This window comes from Morone saxatilis, unplaced genomic scaffold, assembly GCF_004916995.1.
Source record: "Morone saxatilis isolate NCDOM2014 unplaced genomic scaffold, NCSU_SB_2.0 Contig23, whole genome shotgun sequence".
Lineage (NCBI taxonomy): Eukaryota > Metazoa > Chordata > Actinopteri > Moronidae > Morone > Morone saxatilis.
The window spans coordinates 3,694,501-3,710,326 of record NW_023339796.1 but is presented as its reverse complement, the minus strand read 5'-3'; the positions used below and the strand labels follow the sequence as shown (position 1 = coordinate 3,710,326).

Here is a 15,826-nt window from a genome sequence, read left to right as displayed (position 1 = left end):
GGGGGGGTGATATTGGCTTCTTCAGTGGTGTCGTCCTTCTTTCCCGCTGTTCTTCAGCTGCAGATAAACAGAGAGAAAGGACGCTGTAAGTGAAAGTCGTCCTTTCAGCACCTGCTACCATCCATCATTCAGCTGACAACTTGTATCCCAGTAAAAGAAAAGAAAAAGTTGCCTCTTGCATTCGTGGTAATAATGAATGCAATTTAAAACCTTTCACATCGATACTTGCAAAAGAAAAAGTGTGAAACGTGAAGGACAATCAGGCTGTATGTTTGTTTCATTTTGTTGCTGTTACAGTGCGATCAATACATTTTTCCAAAACACATTTAAAAAAACAACTAAAAACTGAAACTTATAAACACTAACTTCATGAATCCAATTAAGTCTAAAAACTTGTTCCAAACATATTTAAAACATTCATATTATTGGATTTTAGAGCCCGTAGAAAACCTGAAGGACAATCTGAAAATGAACACGTGTCCACAAAAAAACTGGATTCCAAACATGAAACATTCATGTGTTTACGGAGGTACGGGTATAATCAATGTAAAATTCCTTCAAAGTATTTATTATTGTATTTTTCATCCTCTTCTTTTCAACTTTTTATTGTTTTAATCTTACAGTTTGCTTATTCTAGTTCTGTAAAGCAGTTTGCTAACATCATGTTTGAAAAGTGATACAAAAGTGTATGTTATAATAATGATCAAAAATATATAATATAACAATACCATCATAATATTCTTTGCTTCTTTTACTCTGTCGTCAGTCACCAGATGCAGTAAACTAAAAACAATGGATGGGCAGCTATGTATGCTCTTATTTTATCTTCAGGCATTTTGCCTGGACTGTGTGAATGTGGAGAAGCAGGAAGAGAGATATGTAACAAAAGGCCCACATCCTGAATGGAACTGTGGACATTAATGAGAATTCAATAAACCATACAGAAGACTAGCTCATTAAATGCCCCTCAATGCAGTATCGTGGGTCCATTACTGTCATTTAAACGTCCCTCCGTTAGTTACTGCATCTTTTTCTCCTTAGCTCCATGAAAAGAAAGAGCTGAGTCACACTTACTTCTTTTCTGGCTTGGTGGTGCCTCCTCCCCTGATGGACACCGTCTGGCTGTTCTGGTAGAAGCCTCCTCCGCTGCGGTTGATGTTGGGGTGGGTGGGAGACGCCACTGGCTGCTGCCCGGGCCGGATAGGCTTGGCTGGGGAGGGGAGGGGAGGAAGAGGAGAGTGAGTAACGGCCTTTTCAGGTGAAGGTTTATGATGTCAGAGAGATTTGTATTTCATTTCAAACACAACATGAATTAGATCACCCTTAATGATGCATTAAGAAGAGTATTAATAATGTAAATGATCTTGTACAATAGTAGTATAACAGGAATCTTCTGCCCTGAAGAAAACAAGGTGTAATGTATTTCCCACCCCATCCCCTCCTACTAACCGATCTGGGCCGAATGTCCCCTCCTGGCCATGTTCTTGGCCCTCACGGCCTCTTTGATGCGGTCCACCTCCTGCTGGTAGCGTTTGCGGTCGCGGGCGGCGTTCTCCTTGGCCTCCTTCAGAGCAGACTCCAGGGCCTTGACCCGCTCAGCCGTAGCACGAAGACGCTTTTCCAGTTTCGGAAGCTCACAGCGCAGGTCTGCATTATCACGCACCAGCTGTGGGACAATTTACATCAGTTTAGATCATTTCTTCCATCTACCATTCTACAGCAGCCTACCAGAGGGGAAGCAAAGGCGGAAATGGGCAGATAGATCGAGGAAAGATAGCTACAAGAAGATAGGAGAGGATGGAAGAGTGAACTGATATAAAGGCAGAGATTAAGATGAATACAGACCAAGAAGAAAGAAAAAAGGACAGAACAGCAAAGGGAGATCAGTCAGACAGTATGAGATCTTAAAGGAGATCAATAATCTTTGAATTGCTGCTCGATGTGTATATTAAGACCGTACCTGTTTGTGAACCTTGGTGAGCTGCTCAAGATTGTTCTCAAGAAAGGAAATTTTCTGTTTCTGTGCTGCACTCCCACCTGTGTCATCCGAGTCCATCTCAGCGCTCTGCACAACAAATAAAACACAAGGATTCAAACTTAAATAATACCCATCATACACTCCTGTAATCTGTACCACTTCAGTCATCCTAACATAGTTGTGGTTCATTGCAGAACTATTGTGTCCTCCCACATTGTAACTGAAGAGATTTTCTTTGTAGCAGACAAAGAATGTCTCATCATATTGGTTCACCTTTTTCACCCTGGTAGCCAGGTCCTGGACAAAGAGCTTCCTCAAGTTGTGCAGGGTCTGCAGCTCCTTGGCCTTGAAAAATAAGAAGAAATCAAAGTAAGAAAAAAACAGAAAGAATCAGTGTTTTATCTAAGAATTGAACACAGCAGATATCTTTCTCAGATCAAAGAAACTCAAATGTGAACAAGTGTTCCTGCATATTGAAAACCACAATACTGAGGCTAATGTTGAATTCAAAAGTATTCTTTCATCTGGAATGAATGTTTATTGTAAATAGTAGCTGCAGAATGGAAAAACAATTGTAGTGGAAACTGGTTTGACTTGTTTCTCTGATATCTCCATTCTGGTATTAACAACTTGTCTGTTAACAATGTGTCTGTTCAAGTAAACAAGACGTTAACTCAATGATACAATCAATTTAACTGGAGGGATGTAACCCTGTTATCTGATACTAAATGGACCCACAATAAGTGCTTTTAATCATTATTTGATTGATATGAACTCACCACTGTCTCCTCCAGACCCTTCAGGTCCTGTCTGGCCTGCTCCCTTCTGTCCTGCATCACCCTGAAAAACAACAACAACAGCAATAGTTAAAATCTAAACAAATACCCACGCTACAATGTTGCTGTGTGAAATTACAGACAGTGAACGCGTGCTCGGCCATTAAACTGAACCAGACTGAGCCAACAGAGTGGAAACAGTGACCAGGTGACAGGTNNGAAACGTACGTAAGCTCATGCAGCTTGCGGCTCTTCTCCTGGTCGGTGGATTTGAGTTTCTCATGCTCCACTCTCAGTCTCTCCTGCTCCAGCATGATCTTCTGGTTCAGACTGGAAGAGACGACAAAGCATCATGTTTATATGAACCTACTGACTGAATCTGTGTGTAAACAGGGAGTACTCCTTTATTGTAATAACAGTTGGAACAAGATGAAAATGTCAAATGTGTCCCTCTTGGTGTTCTTTTGTTTGTTTTGTCTTACTCCTGCAGCTCAGTGATGAGTTTCTCCTTGTTGTCCAGCTCATCTCTCAGGCTGCTGATTTGCTTCTGATGAGCTTCACGATGGGAGTGGATCTGCTTCTCCACCGCTTCCTAAACACACACAAACACACAACGTTTGCATGCCATTAATTTGACAGTATAATTTCACAAACATACAGGAAAAGACTACTTTTAATACTGTTAAGTTGATGCATTTAGCATGTTGGGATTCTTCACACAAGGTTTTTGATAAGAAGTGTAGGCTAAGCTCTGGATTTTTCTGTCTGTCAGAATTTTTAAATGTTTGTTGATGGCGCCACAAACCAGAATGACAGAAATATATATTTAATTGTCTCTCTCCCTTGCACAATTTGCAATATTGTATTGTGCATGTGTGTCCAGTGTTTAATGGGGCTGAGGAACATACCTTGACTTCATTGGCAGTCTGGATCTCATTCTCTTTCTCCATAGCGTGGACTTTCTCTGTAAAACACAAACAAGATTCGTTATCATGAGACGGCAGTAGAGGGCTAAACATGGTGATGTTAGTCTGCACTGAACCTTAAGAATATAAAAATAGTTAGGATTGGGTTGTGTTTACACTACACAAATCCTGGATCAGATTCTTGTCACATTATTTGATTAAGAAAAGAAGCCAAATAACACTGAAAGCTAAAACTAAATGTAGACTTTGATAGACTTTTGCCATGCCACTACAGTCCTGTGCACTTTTTAGCACTTTATCTGATCCATTTTGTAAACACCACACTATACAATACAGTAGATCAATACTTCAGTATCAGGAATCAACACTTGAAACTGAAAAGCATGCTTCCTAACCAATCTCCAGTTCTTATAAATTTGGACCTGGTTCCAATTTCAAACGATTTCTTGAAACCCAACCGTAGCACATTTCTTGAGTTGGATAAATATGTTGAGATTTAATAGTTCCTGAGAGGCTGTTTAACTTCGATTCCTCAGCTCCTGTTAGGAATAACGTGCCTCTAATAGAAATATTTATGCAGACTTCTGTTACTACTATATTTCTTGCTCTGTCTTTGAATAGTGACGTACCCTGAGCACTGAGCTTGACAAGTTCCTCATTGAGAGAGTCCACGTTCTCCTCCAGCTGCCTCTTCTTCTGCTCCACGTTGTGCAGGTACTCAGTCAGGGACTTGATTTTAGCCTCATGCTGGAGACAGAACAAATAATACAGACATTTAGTACGTACATATATGAGATCCGTCAGGAATGTGTTTGCAGTTCAGAACTTTGTGTTTTGTTCCTTCGTACCTGGGAGATGCGCAGCTGACAGGCAGCCAGCTCCTTCTCGTTCTCGTCCATCTTCTTGTTGCTCTCTGACTGGGTGCTCTCCAGTTGCTTGCAGCGTTTCACCATGGTCTTCACTTCTGACTTCATCTTACTGATGTAGAGACGGGCCACTGTGAACTCCTCATCTATCATGCCGCTGCCGCCCTCGTGTTGCTGGAAGGGCAGAAGAGGAAAGTTGAAGAGGAGACACCGCACAGAGGAGGAAGAAGAAAGAACTGCGTGTTCATGCATTTGATCATCAGCGTATGTGAACTGACATTGTACTACATACGTTATCATTAGTCGCTTAGCCTGAACTTTTTTCCCCCATATATTTTTATCACAACATGAGTAAGGATTCCATATTATCACCCATTCAAACAATTCAGAGAACTCCTTCTTCCTCTACCTTGATGTCATTGCTGCCTACGGCGATGCCAATCTCAGCGAGGTCTTTGAGCAGTGAAGACATCATTTCGGTCACCCTCTTCTTCTGGTGGTTGGACATCTCCTTCAGCTTCTGGAGCTCAGAGTCCAGAGATGACAGGATGGACTGCAGGAAGAGAGTACATTAAATCTTTGTTATGGGAGCAAGATTATTTTGAAGCTACACTATTTTGTGCTGAAGGATTTTCGCTCCTGCAAAAATCCAATACATCATACTCATGGCACAGCATGAGACAGAATTTTAAATGATCAAAGAAAGGAAGCAACTGTAGCAATAAATGTGTGCATGGTTGTAGTTCTTTTTATCCCTGCAGGTTGTTCTAGTTTAATTATAGTGTTGCATATTAACATGCCAAAATGAAGGACAAATAAAAGGCACATGACCAACATTAAAGTGTCACAGGGACTTTGGGAATGCAGATATCTGTCCCCAGCTCACCGATTTCTGGTTAAGCTCCTCGCTGATGGCCTCAAACTCCTTGGTCTTATCCTCCACCTCCTGGCTCTTCTGGTCGTAGTTGACAGCCAGCTCCTCCAGGGCCTGCAGCACCTCCTTCACCTCGTCCTTGGAGGCCTCGTTCTCTGCCTGCAGGCGGTTCAGCTCTGCCTGGAGGTTCTCGTGATCGCGGCGGGAGGAGGCTAGAAGCTGCAAGCGGGGGGAGAGAAGTATAATTATGTCATTTGTTTTCAAATGCATTAGGGCTGCAGACATTATTCAGTGTTTTTTTCACAGTATGGATGAGAAAGCAATTAGCATTTTTATTTGATCTATTATTAAACACAAAAGCTTTTTCTCCTTGCTGACTTTTGTATTTTAAAACTGATAGATGCATGCAGCTGTTCTGAAAATGACCTCAGGAATGTCAGTGAAACTAGGACTGGTATTGGGATGTAGTAGTCATGTTCTGACATATACAGTGTGCAAAACTCGTGCTGCTAAAAATATGAGTATGGGACCAAACTATCAAAGTAAATCCTATATTAACTGAATATTGTAGCTCTACTTGAGACAACAGGACTGGAGTTAATAAAATATAAATACAACTTGACAGCTCTGACAGGGGCATGTGTTACCCCACACCTCTGAAATTACAAAGACCAAGAGTTCACTCTGCCGCTGTGCTTTCCCTCCACCTGTTGGACCTCCAGTTCTCACCTCATCCTGGTCCAGCATCTGCTGCTTCAGCTTCTCAGCCAGCTGGCTCTGCTGGTTGATTTCCTCATCCTGTAAAGAGCAGAGACACAAAGCGACATTAGCATTCACAGCAGGCACCATCCAGATCACAGGAGACGGTAGTTAAAAGATGACAGACCACTGATAGATGAAAAAAGCTTTGGGAAATATAATGGAATATTTGTATTTGTCCAAAAGAAATGAGCATTATTTAATTTAGTAGTGACTGCTGTTCCTCCTGTTGCTGTTAACTAGGCATGTCATTATTCCTCTTAGTTTGTTTCTACAGATTTGTTCTATTTCCCTTCAAATAACCCACAGCCATTTTACAGGGTCATTTGCGTATCTTATGATGAACTTCATTATGTCCTTTTCTAGTTTCAATGTGTGAATAGTGATAACACCTGTATACATAATGTGCAAAGACTAAAAACCCAACATTCATCAAACTCATGCATGTCCCTCACCTTATCGTCCAGCTGTTTGTAAAGCTTGGCCAGCTCAGCCTCACACTTGTCCTTCTCCACGTCGGTGAGGCGAACACCCGGCACGTTGGGTGTGACGGCCGGCTTTTCATTGATTATGTTGTCCAAGGCCTGCACCTCGGCGTTGGCCTTCTCCTTGTCAAACTGCTCCTCCACTGGCACGCTCTCACCTGTGGGAGCACACACACATTAAGTATGCACAGATGGTGAGTAAAGAGCTTCATTTGTACTCAAAAATACAGTTTAAAGCAGGCTGTCCCTGATACACAGCAGACAAACACCAGTGCTTTAAATCATATGCATGAGGCAGTCTGTCATGATAAAGATAAAATGATCACCACTTCTACATGTTAATACATTACAGCTTTACAAACAGGTGTACTCATGTTTGTTATCTAGGAATTAAAGACTAAATCTGGCACAACCAGCACTGGAACCACAGCAGCACATTTCACCTCAAACACCAAAAGAATCTAAATCAAAACGTAAAAGGTTGTCAAGCTTCATCTTCTCAAAAACAATGGAATAAGACTTCCTCACCATTCCTCCAGCGATTCAGCTCATTCTCCAGCCAGGTGACGGTGTTCCTCAGGGTCTTATTCTTCTCCTTCTCCCTCTCATACTTCTGCTTCCACTGCTCTGCTGTAAGCTCGATGTTCACAGTGACCGTGTTCTTGATGGTCTTTGCTCTGGATGTAGAAAAAAAAAAAACATTGATTTTATTATTTTTAGTATTACTAATGACTAATGAGAGAATTATATGCACCATTATTCCTTCATAAAAAGGTTCCTAAATGTACCAGCGACCAAGCTTGCACCATCACTGGACCAACTGTGATAATGATCATTAATACATGTATGGCATGGATTTCTTAAACTCTATTCAAAATTTTAAAGCGATCTCAATTCAAAAGTATTTATATGACAAACTGAAGAAATTGTTTTCGTTCTACTGGCCTACCAACCTTTGTCCGAACATGAGAGTGGATTTTGTTTCGGCCTCATTATAGGAGGAAGGAGAGCAGCAGATAACGATGGTGGTTCGACAGTTACCACCCAGCGAGTCCTGGAGGATACGGGTCATCTTGCTGTCTCGGTAGGGGATGTAGGCCTGGTATACACAAAAACATAAACAGGAAAATTCAATGAGCAGGGCACAAATTGTAGTGGACCCAACAAAATAGGAGAAAATCTCTGTTGTGGGAAGAAAAAATCCACGCAAAGCACCTCTTACAAAAGGAAATCACAGTTCTGCACAGTATTTTGTAGCAGAGCTCTCCTTCCCTAAAAATACAGACAGCCTTAAAGGCACACAGACTTAAAATTATAGACAGAGAAAAATAAAAGAAATACAAAAAGTATGGTATTGTGTAAGCTAGGATAATACACTTAAACATGCTGTTCCCGCTGTGCTGACACTGAAGACGAGGCCTGTGGTTTCACCGGCACCGAGCCATCAGGATGTGATGGGTTTGGTTACAGTTCTCATGAGTTAAGTAAAACTAGAAGGCAGTTAAATGATAACTTGATATGTTATTGGTATTGATACAAACAGCCATGCTGCGGCAGTCTGCTGTAATTCTTTAGACACCACTATGCTCAGTCGGGAGTGAGACGTTCTCTGTACAATAGCTCATTTGTTTTAGATCTCAAATATATCAGCAGCTGTCCGCCCCAGGTTGTTTACAGAGCGAAAGGGACCCTAGAACAAACCAATCGTTGATTAAAGTGAAAAGTGTGAAATCGCTGTGAAGCTATCTGAAGCAAAACATTGCTTGGAGGAAAGTTTTTATCTGCCCAAGTTATTGCTGCAGCACAAAGGACCTGTAGATGGCTGTAAATTGTGCTTTCACAGTAAGATAACTGAAAAAGATGCTGGTTTTTTTTCCAGATGCACACCTCGCTCTGGGCTGTGCAGCTGGTAGACCGTAGACTTCCCTTATGTCTGCGGCATTAGCAGTAATGTCTGTAATTCCAAAATGCTATGAAAACATTAGGGGGAAAAATCATCACCTGAGGTTATAACAGATCTAACATTTATTGTGCTCAATGAGCTATGTTCTGAAGTAAAGATTAAAGCTTAACTGACAAGACCGTTAACTGTGTCACAGTACCCTCAATTAGAAAACACATTTATCTCCTCAGATAATTCACTTTTACTTACAGTGCAAACTGAATGACCAAATCCCACAGAACACCACCACAACATATTCAACTAATGGATTAACAGACGGATAATTGCACCAACAGATTTAAGAAACACCACCAAAGCCTGTACGACTAAAGAGAGTTGAAGGGGAGTTACTGACCGTTCCTTCAGCCAGGGCAGAGATGACATTTCCCAGAGATGACAGAGACTTATTGATGTTCTTGGCTTCATCCAGCACTGCTCCCTCTGCTCCTGTTTTACTGACCTATAAAATCACAGACAATAACCTCAACAAGGTGCTGTGCTGTTCAACGTTTAAGACAAAGGACAGACTCTGGACCCAACCCAAGTAGACAATGGAGAGCAAATGGGTTTACCAAAAAATGTGGATTACAATACTTCAATAATGAGTACGCCAAACCAAAGAAATCTATAAATACGTAAGACAGATGGTTTAGTGTTCCTTTGACTCTCTGTACCTTTTCACTACCAGCCAGATCCACCAGGTAAAGTTTTCCGCTGAGCTTCTGCTCTGTCTGAGTGTTCTCCTGTTTGACGTTTATCAGGAAAATACTGTGACTCCTGGAGCTGTGCTCATTCATGTCTAAAGGAGAGATGACACCCATGTGGTCAAAACGTATCAGCCTCAAAAATGCACAAAGCACAGTTAATGGATTTGTGACACAGATGGTTGTAAAACAGCAGGATGGCGTCTTACTTGTAACTGCTACGTGTCTGTTTGATTTGCCTTCATCAATTGTATCCATGACCTCTTCTGGACTGCAGACAAATCTCTCAGTGCAGCCCTGTGAAGGAAAGCAGAATTATTGAGATTGTTGGTCTACACACAGACAAACTACACTACCGGATACTTGAGACGTGAAAAGGAGGTTAGCTCTCACCTTGACGTAGGGTACTCTGTTTTTGTCTTCATGCACTGACAAATTGGTCTTTGACACTGGAGATGAGAGGAAAAAAGGCTATGAGGGAAACTCAATTGCATATTGCGGGTTTACTACTTCAAACATTAATGCAGATAGGAAGTTAAGTTCTGTTTATATCTTTGCCTGTGCGCTTAAAATATTTAAGGAAGTCTTTGCTTCCGTTTCGACGACTAGTGAGGATGATCTCTGGTCATCACATCTCAAATGGTCTTGGGAGTTGAATTAACTTCAAAAGTCTTTCCCCACTGGCCAATTTACAGCCTACAAACCAGAAAACCTTCCACTCAGCAGGTTTATAGGACACATTAGCTACAACTGCTCATAACAAGTATTGTGGGGGATTGTGGGGGAACTAAACTGAATTCAGTTCTTATTCTGTCAGTGTCTTGACGACATCATCACAAGAACTGATAACACAAAAGAAAGATATTTAAAGTTTTTGCAGCTCATTTTGACACAAATCTGTTCAAGGTGGTGCCCAATGTGAAACACTTGCCCTGAAATGTTCTGCTTAACAGACTCACTTGAGGACAGTGTTTTTATATGTGTTTTGTGTAGAACATACACATTTACAGCTCACTATTAACAACAAAGTCAGTGTGTTTTACAGCTAATACCGCCTGTCCATCATGTTTCAAACACAGGTTAATTCACAGCATGTTCCACATACTCTATAATGTCTGTTTGCACTGTCTGGTACATCTAAGAGAGACGAGGGGTACATCACAGCCACTTACCATCCAAAAGGTCCCGGATCTTATCTAAGTAAATTTCAAAATATGAAACCTGTGAAGAGAGAAAAAACCTCATTATTTGGCAATCCAGCTGAGAGATCAGCCCACAGAATCAAAATACACACAAGGGCCTGCCTTGCAATATTATATAGATGTTATATAGGCATTAAAAAGACGCCATTCATTTTTAATTGTTACAAATAAGGGGAAATAAGTGGAGGTGTTTTGAACAATGTTTTTCTCAAATTCTTTCTTTGCGAAATTGAATGTATTTCTTTGCACTTCCCTTGCAGTGATTCTGATATTTACACTGTGTTCAGACAGGCAGCTCAAGTCTGATATTTTCATAGTCAACAAGAGTCAGATAAGTTAGGTATTTTCTCATTTAATTTAACCAAAAAAAGTAAACGTCTCACCACTGAATATTCATGTTTCCTTGTTTATATCATTCCCAACACAAGTATGTACCACCATGTCTTGTAAAGCATGAAATCATCAAACATGGTGGAGAGAGTCAGAGAGGAAATATGATGCAGCAGCACAGAGAGACATGTTATACATCGGCCTCATCCCTCGCCTATTTCGTTGCAAGAAAAATGCTTAATAATAACAAAACAGGAAGTGGGTAGCTTGTTGCTAGCACCCACAGTTTGAAACAGTGTTACATCAGATTTCAAACACACTTACTTTGATATGAAACTCCAGGTTTTCATCCATGGAATAGATGTAGTTGAAGATATCTTGCACTATCCTGGGGATGATGCCCATTCCATCTGTGTCATGGAGATTCCCCTGCAAACCCAGAGCAAATAATAAAATGATTTCATGTTATTCAAAATCACTTCCTCAGAAAAGAAACACCACCAGTTGTTAGAGGTCATTCTTACCTCCATGGTGTGTGTTTTGCCAGAAGATGTCTGCCCATATGCAAAAATTGTTCCATTGTATCCGTCCAGAACATCTAAAAGACACCACACGCAATTGTCGAAGCAAGATTTTAGTATTCAAATCAACATTTAAAAAAGACTGGGCTGCATTTTTATTTGTTGTGCTCTAAATAATAAGTATGGTGCAAAAACATACAGATAAAAAACAGAAGCGAGACCTCACCTTTAACAATCTTCTGGGCGCAGGCATTGTACACTTGTTCCTGTGTTGTATTCGACTGAAACACTCTGTCGAACATGTACGGTTTACCCTGGAAAGAAGGGAGGAAGAGTGAGTGAGTAACAGCAAGTACCAGAACAAAACCCATGACTGTGTCGCCTTATTCAAAAATAAGAATCTGTGACATGTTGTGTAAACAGATCTGCTTGTAATACTTTCTTTTCACCAACTGACAAAACAACAACACCACCCAGCATCTGATAAGTGTTTCCTGATAAAAAAAAAAAAAAAGAACCGTTGGCAGACAGGACGTTATGCTTTCTGCACAGCTAAAGGCAGTCGTTTATTTGAAATCACAGCATGATCAAGGATTGCCATAGCTGATGTGACCCTTCAAAAAAAAAAAAGATCAACCGACCCTCTACATCCATTTGTACCTGATCCACAAACACGTCACGATGGAGGAATTTCCCCTGCGGTGATTTAGGGTGGCCGAACAGTGCATTGTTTTTTTTGCCTTTGCAAATGACTTTGTAAGGGATACAGCGGGACAATGTTTCACCAAGTATCTGCTTGCTCTAATCACCTGCACTGCTCCTACCTCCTGGGTCCTTGAGCCTGTTAACTGGAGACTTTCAGTCGAATAAAGTTGGCACTTCTCCTTAAAAGTTGCCAGTTAGAAAAGGGTCACTCCTTAAACTGAAACCCTGGCGAGCCTCCGGATGCAAACGCCACAACTGTGGTGACGGGAGATAATTAGCTGACCAGTCTGTGTTTTTCCACTGAAAGACTGCCGGTGCTTACAGTCTGGAGTGCTTACATGACTTTCTCCTGTGTGGTATTGTAATCCTGGGCTGTGATTTGAGGGATACTGAGGAGCACCACAGTTCAGACAGAGCTTCAGCTGTGTTTTTCCATCCTAAAATACAAATACCGAACAGAACGTGGTGATGTGACGTTACGTGTGCGGCGGTTGCTTGCCATCCCTTGTGGTTGGCTCGTCACTGGAGTGGTATTTCATCATTGCAGTTATCGTGACGGCCCTACGTGTGTTTCACTGATAGGTAAATATTTCTTTCAGACGTATTTACCTTCATCTGAAAAGTAAATAGAGAGTTGACAGATGTGTGATGAATGTAGGTAAATAGGAGGGATGAGACACAACAAAGACCCACTCAAACCAGGGGTGTTGAGACAGAGCCAAGCTGTCACAACTCAATGTTGTCAACCTGATTCACTCCTCTGAAAGTGAGCTGTCCTGATTCGGCTCGTCTCGTCCCGTTGTAACTCCTTTCCAACAATCTCGGCACAGCATTTGTAATGAACTAAACCTTTACTACTAGTTTAAGAGCCAGCCTTCTTTGAACAAGCAGAGTGTAGCTGATGGTGATATCCCATGGGCCAGTCACAACTTCAAAGCACAATTCCAGTGAGAAAGCAATCAATAGCTGGATTTAAGAAGCCGACCGCAACGTAATAAAATTGATGCTAAGGGCAATTCTGAAGTTCAACTGAGATGGCACGCTGTCTTTGGAGGTTTTAGGTCCCTGCTGACTCATCTCCTCTCCAGCCTCACGGGTGGGGTCCTAGCTGTGCTGTATTAAGAGTTAAAGAACAAGACATTTGCATGTGATAGCCCAGGTTACAAAACACACATGCCTGAGTGGCAGCACATTAGTTACTGTCAGATTCAGCGTAAACACCTGTAAGAGCAGGAGAATGTCGTCAAGCAGCCGGTGTCACCTTGGAAATGCCACTGGTTAGCATGGCTGTTATTCAGGGACAACCGTACAGGTGAACACACTCACAAGTCAAGGTGAAACCACAAATATGCCACTGCCTGGCATTAAAAGCTGCAGCACCTTTACCACTACTACAGCTGCGAGGTCCTCAATTTGCACTCCGGCTCATAAACCCCCCCCCCTCAGCCCTGACAGACGGTCACATCTCGGTGCAGCTCGGTACAACACAGACCAGCAGCATCTTAAGAAGTTGATAATTCAACTCCAGCTAGCCACATCCTGGCAATTACCCCTGCCGGAACATGAGCCACCGGGCCACTATCAGCAAACAACAGCACCGCCCGGGTTTAAAGTCCTCATTGTTACTGCTGCTACTGGCCTCGTTACCTACACTTGTGTCTGATGGGATTACTATCTCAAAATGTAATTACAGTGGAAAGCATTGCTACAGCATTAATAAGTGCTCCGTCACGTTCCTGCTTCCTGATGGCTTTGTTACGATACTACGCTCATTCAAGAGAGACAGTAACACACAGTCCAAGGTTGTTCTGCAGTATCCACGTGACTCTTGTTGTGTGATGCATTCAATTGAATTGGATTCGTCCCGCTTGGCAAAATAAGTCTTTGTTGGTAACTAACCTCACTTCCTGGTACACAGCTACAATAAAACAGGAGTCTATTGCTTCTGTGTTATTTACTCGTGTTTGGAGCACTTTTTCTCGTCTGTATAATCCTTTTATTTCATCTCTCACGCACCTTCGCCATGACACAATCTAAAAGTAGCTCAGTCGTGTTCTTGCGGGACATCCTAGGCCACCGTATGCAAATAGGAAACGTGACAGCAACGCACGGGGGAATGACCTCATCTTTTATGTGCTAAACTGACAGGGAAGTAATGGACGCATGAATAATTCACCTGCTGCACGCTCACACTACGCTGGCAAACCAAGCTAGTTACGACACCCGTACCACCTCATCTGGAAACGTCCTCTCCCTCCCTTTCCTGGCAAAAAGACTGGCAGGACTTTAAAGTGAGCTGCTGAGCAAGGGCGCGCTGCAGGAATATATGTTCTAGGAGATGAACAAAATCTCTGTTGTAGGGAATCAGTGAGGGTAGAGTCAGCTTCATCACTGGCCGGCCGCGCGCCGTCGAGTCCACACCCTGGATTGTTTCAAAACGGATAAAAATACGAGCTAAGTGAGTCAGTCACCCTGGATAAGAGCATCTGCAAAACAAAGTACATCTCCGTAATAATTACCCTCCCCACCCGGAGAGATTGCCCAGCGCCCCGGCCAACTGCCTGCTCTGATTGGTCCAACAGCTGGTTACCAGGAGAGAAAACACAGGGGGATTACCCAGGAGGCCTGCGCTGCTGCTTATGGGCACTGTAAGTGTTGTACGACTGTACTAACAGATGCACCAGCGGAGGCTCCTAGGCTCTGGCCTGCAACACTTGCGTCCTTCACAACGTGCACTGGTATTTTGGCACTATGACTGGCACTCTGAGCTGGGCTGGGCCGGGCCACATCATGCCTGAGGGGCACAGACAGTACGCTTCCTATTAGTTAAAGGCCTGAAGTCATTGTCAGCAAAACCATTCAAGAAGTCACCACGGCTACAGCGGTCTTCTGTGCCGTGCGTGACAGAAAATGAACAGCCCCTGTTGTGCTCTAAAGTCACCACCTAAATTAGTAGTTTAACTCCAAAGAGGATGTGATTCATATCCACTCAGCCGAAGCCTTGTAATGGCGTTTAAAGCAGAGGTGAGCACAGGCACCAAAGTCCAAAAGGGAGAGTTTGTTTCTAAGGAAAACTAATGTTTAACTATGTTTTTTTTTTTTTACACGTGTAGCATGTACAAACCTGAGACATCGGCCTGGCTTTACGATGTTATTGTGCTTCCTAATTACTACATAATAAAAGCATATGAAAAGACCAACCTTTTCTCTTTATATAGATACGGCGCAGAGGCACGCAGCGGCATGAAACCCAGGTTGTGTAAACTGTACACGTACTGTATAGGTGTAAGATGACAAAGCATCAAGTACACATCACCGACTGACCTCGGGGCAAATTTGTTGCTTCAGTAAAGTGGAGGCAACATGGCACCGCGTTAGTAAAGGCATTTCCTTCCTTTGTCATAGTGGGAAACTGTGCCCACGCTGTTGTCCTTACCAAGGGCTGAAGGTGAGAATTAAACCAGAGAAAACACACTTTAAAAAGGGCTTTATTAATAGAAAACAGTAACTAAAGATGTTTAACATGTAGCTGAACTTGCAGGGTTATTAACTGTCCAGTCACACATTAACTAACAGAACACCGGCCTGTATATAATTTGACATTTCCAGTGCCATTAATGTTATTCTGACGTTACCACTGTCTATATTTCCTTTAAATATATCCTTAACTCACTACTTTGACTCTTATACCCACCCTATATATATATATATTCATTACATTAATGCACTCCCATCTTCTGTACAGTCTTCTTATCTTT

General features: G+C 42.2%; 1 protein-coding gene and 1 pseudogene across 1 annotated transcript; both read right to left on the bottom strand.

The window, feature by feature from the left end:
• Nucleotides 1-11,677, bottom strand: LOC118334801 (kinesin-1 heavy chain; the record flags this gene model as incomplete). The annotated part of the gene is given in 25 exon segments (XM_035670867.1): nt 1-57; nt 1,075-1,210; nt 1,450-1,666; nt 1,961-2,065; nt 2,252-2,323; nt 2,758-2,818; nt 2,983-3,084; nt 3,237-3,346; nt 3,663-3,718; nt 4,310-4,427; nt 4,529-4,720; nt 4,956-5,099; nt 5,433-5,639; nt 6,150-6,218; nt 6,635-6,822; nt 7,193-7,341; nt 7,618-7,763; nt 8,962-9,066; nt 9,281-9,405; nt 9,520-9,607; nt 9,704-9,759; nt 10,483-10,531; nt 11,167-11,271; nt 11,367-11,440; nt 11,590-11,677. Coding segments are annotated over 25 exon segments (2,766 nt in total), but the record flags the coding sequence as incomplete, so codon positions are not given.
• Nucleotides 1-15,826, bottom strand: part of LOC118334800 — a 344,242-nt pseudogene that overhangs the window by 246,701 nt on the left and 81,715 nt on the right.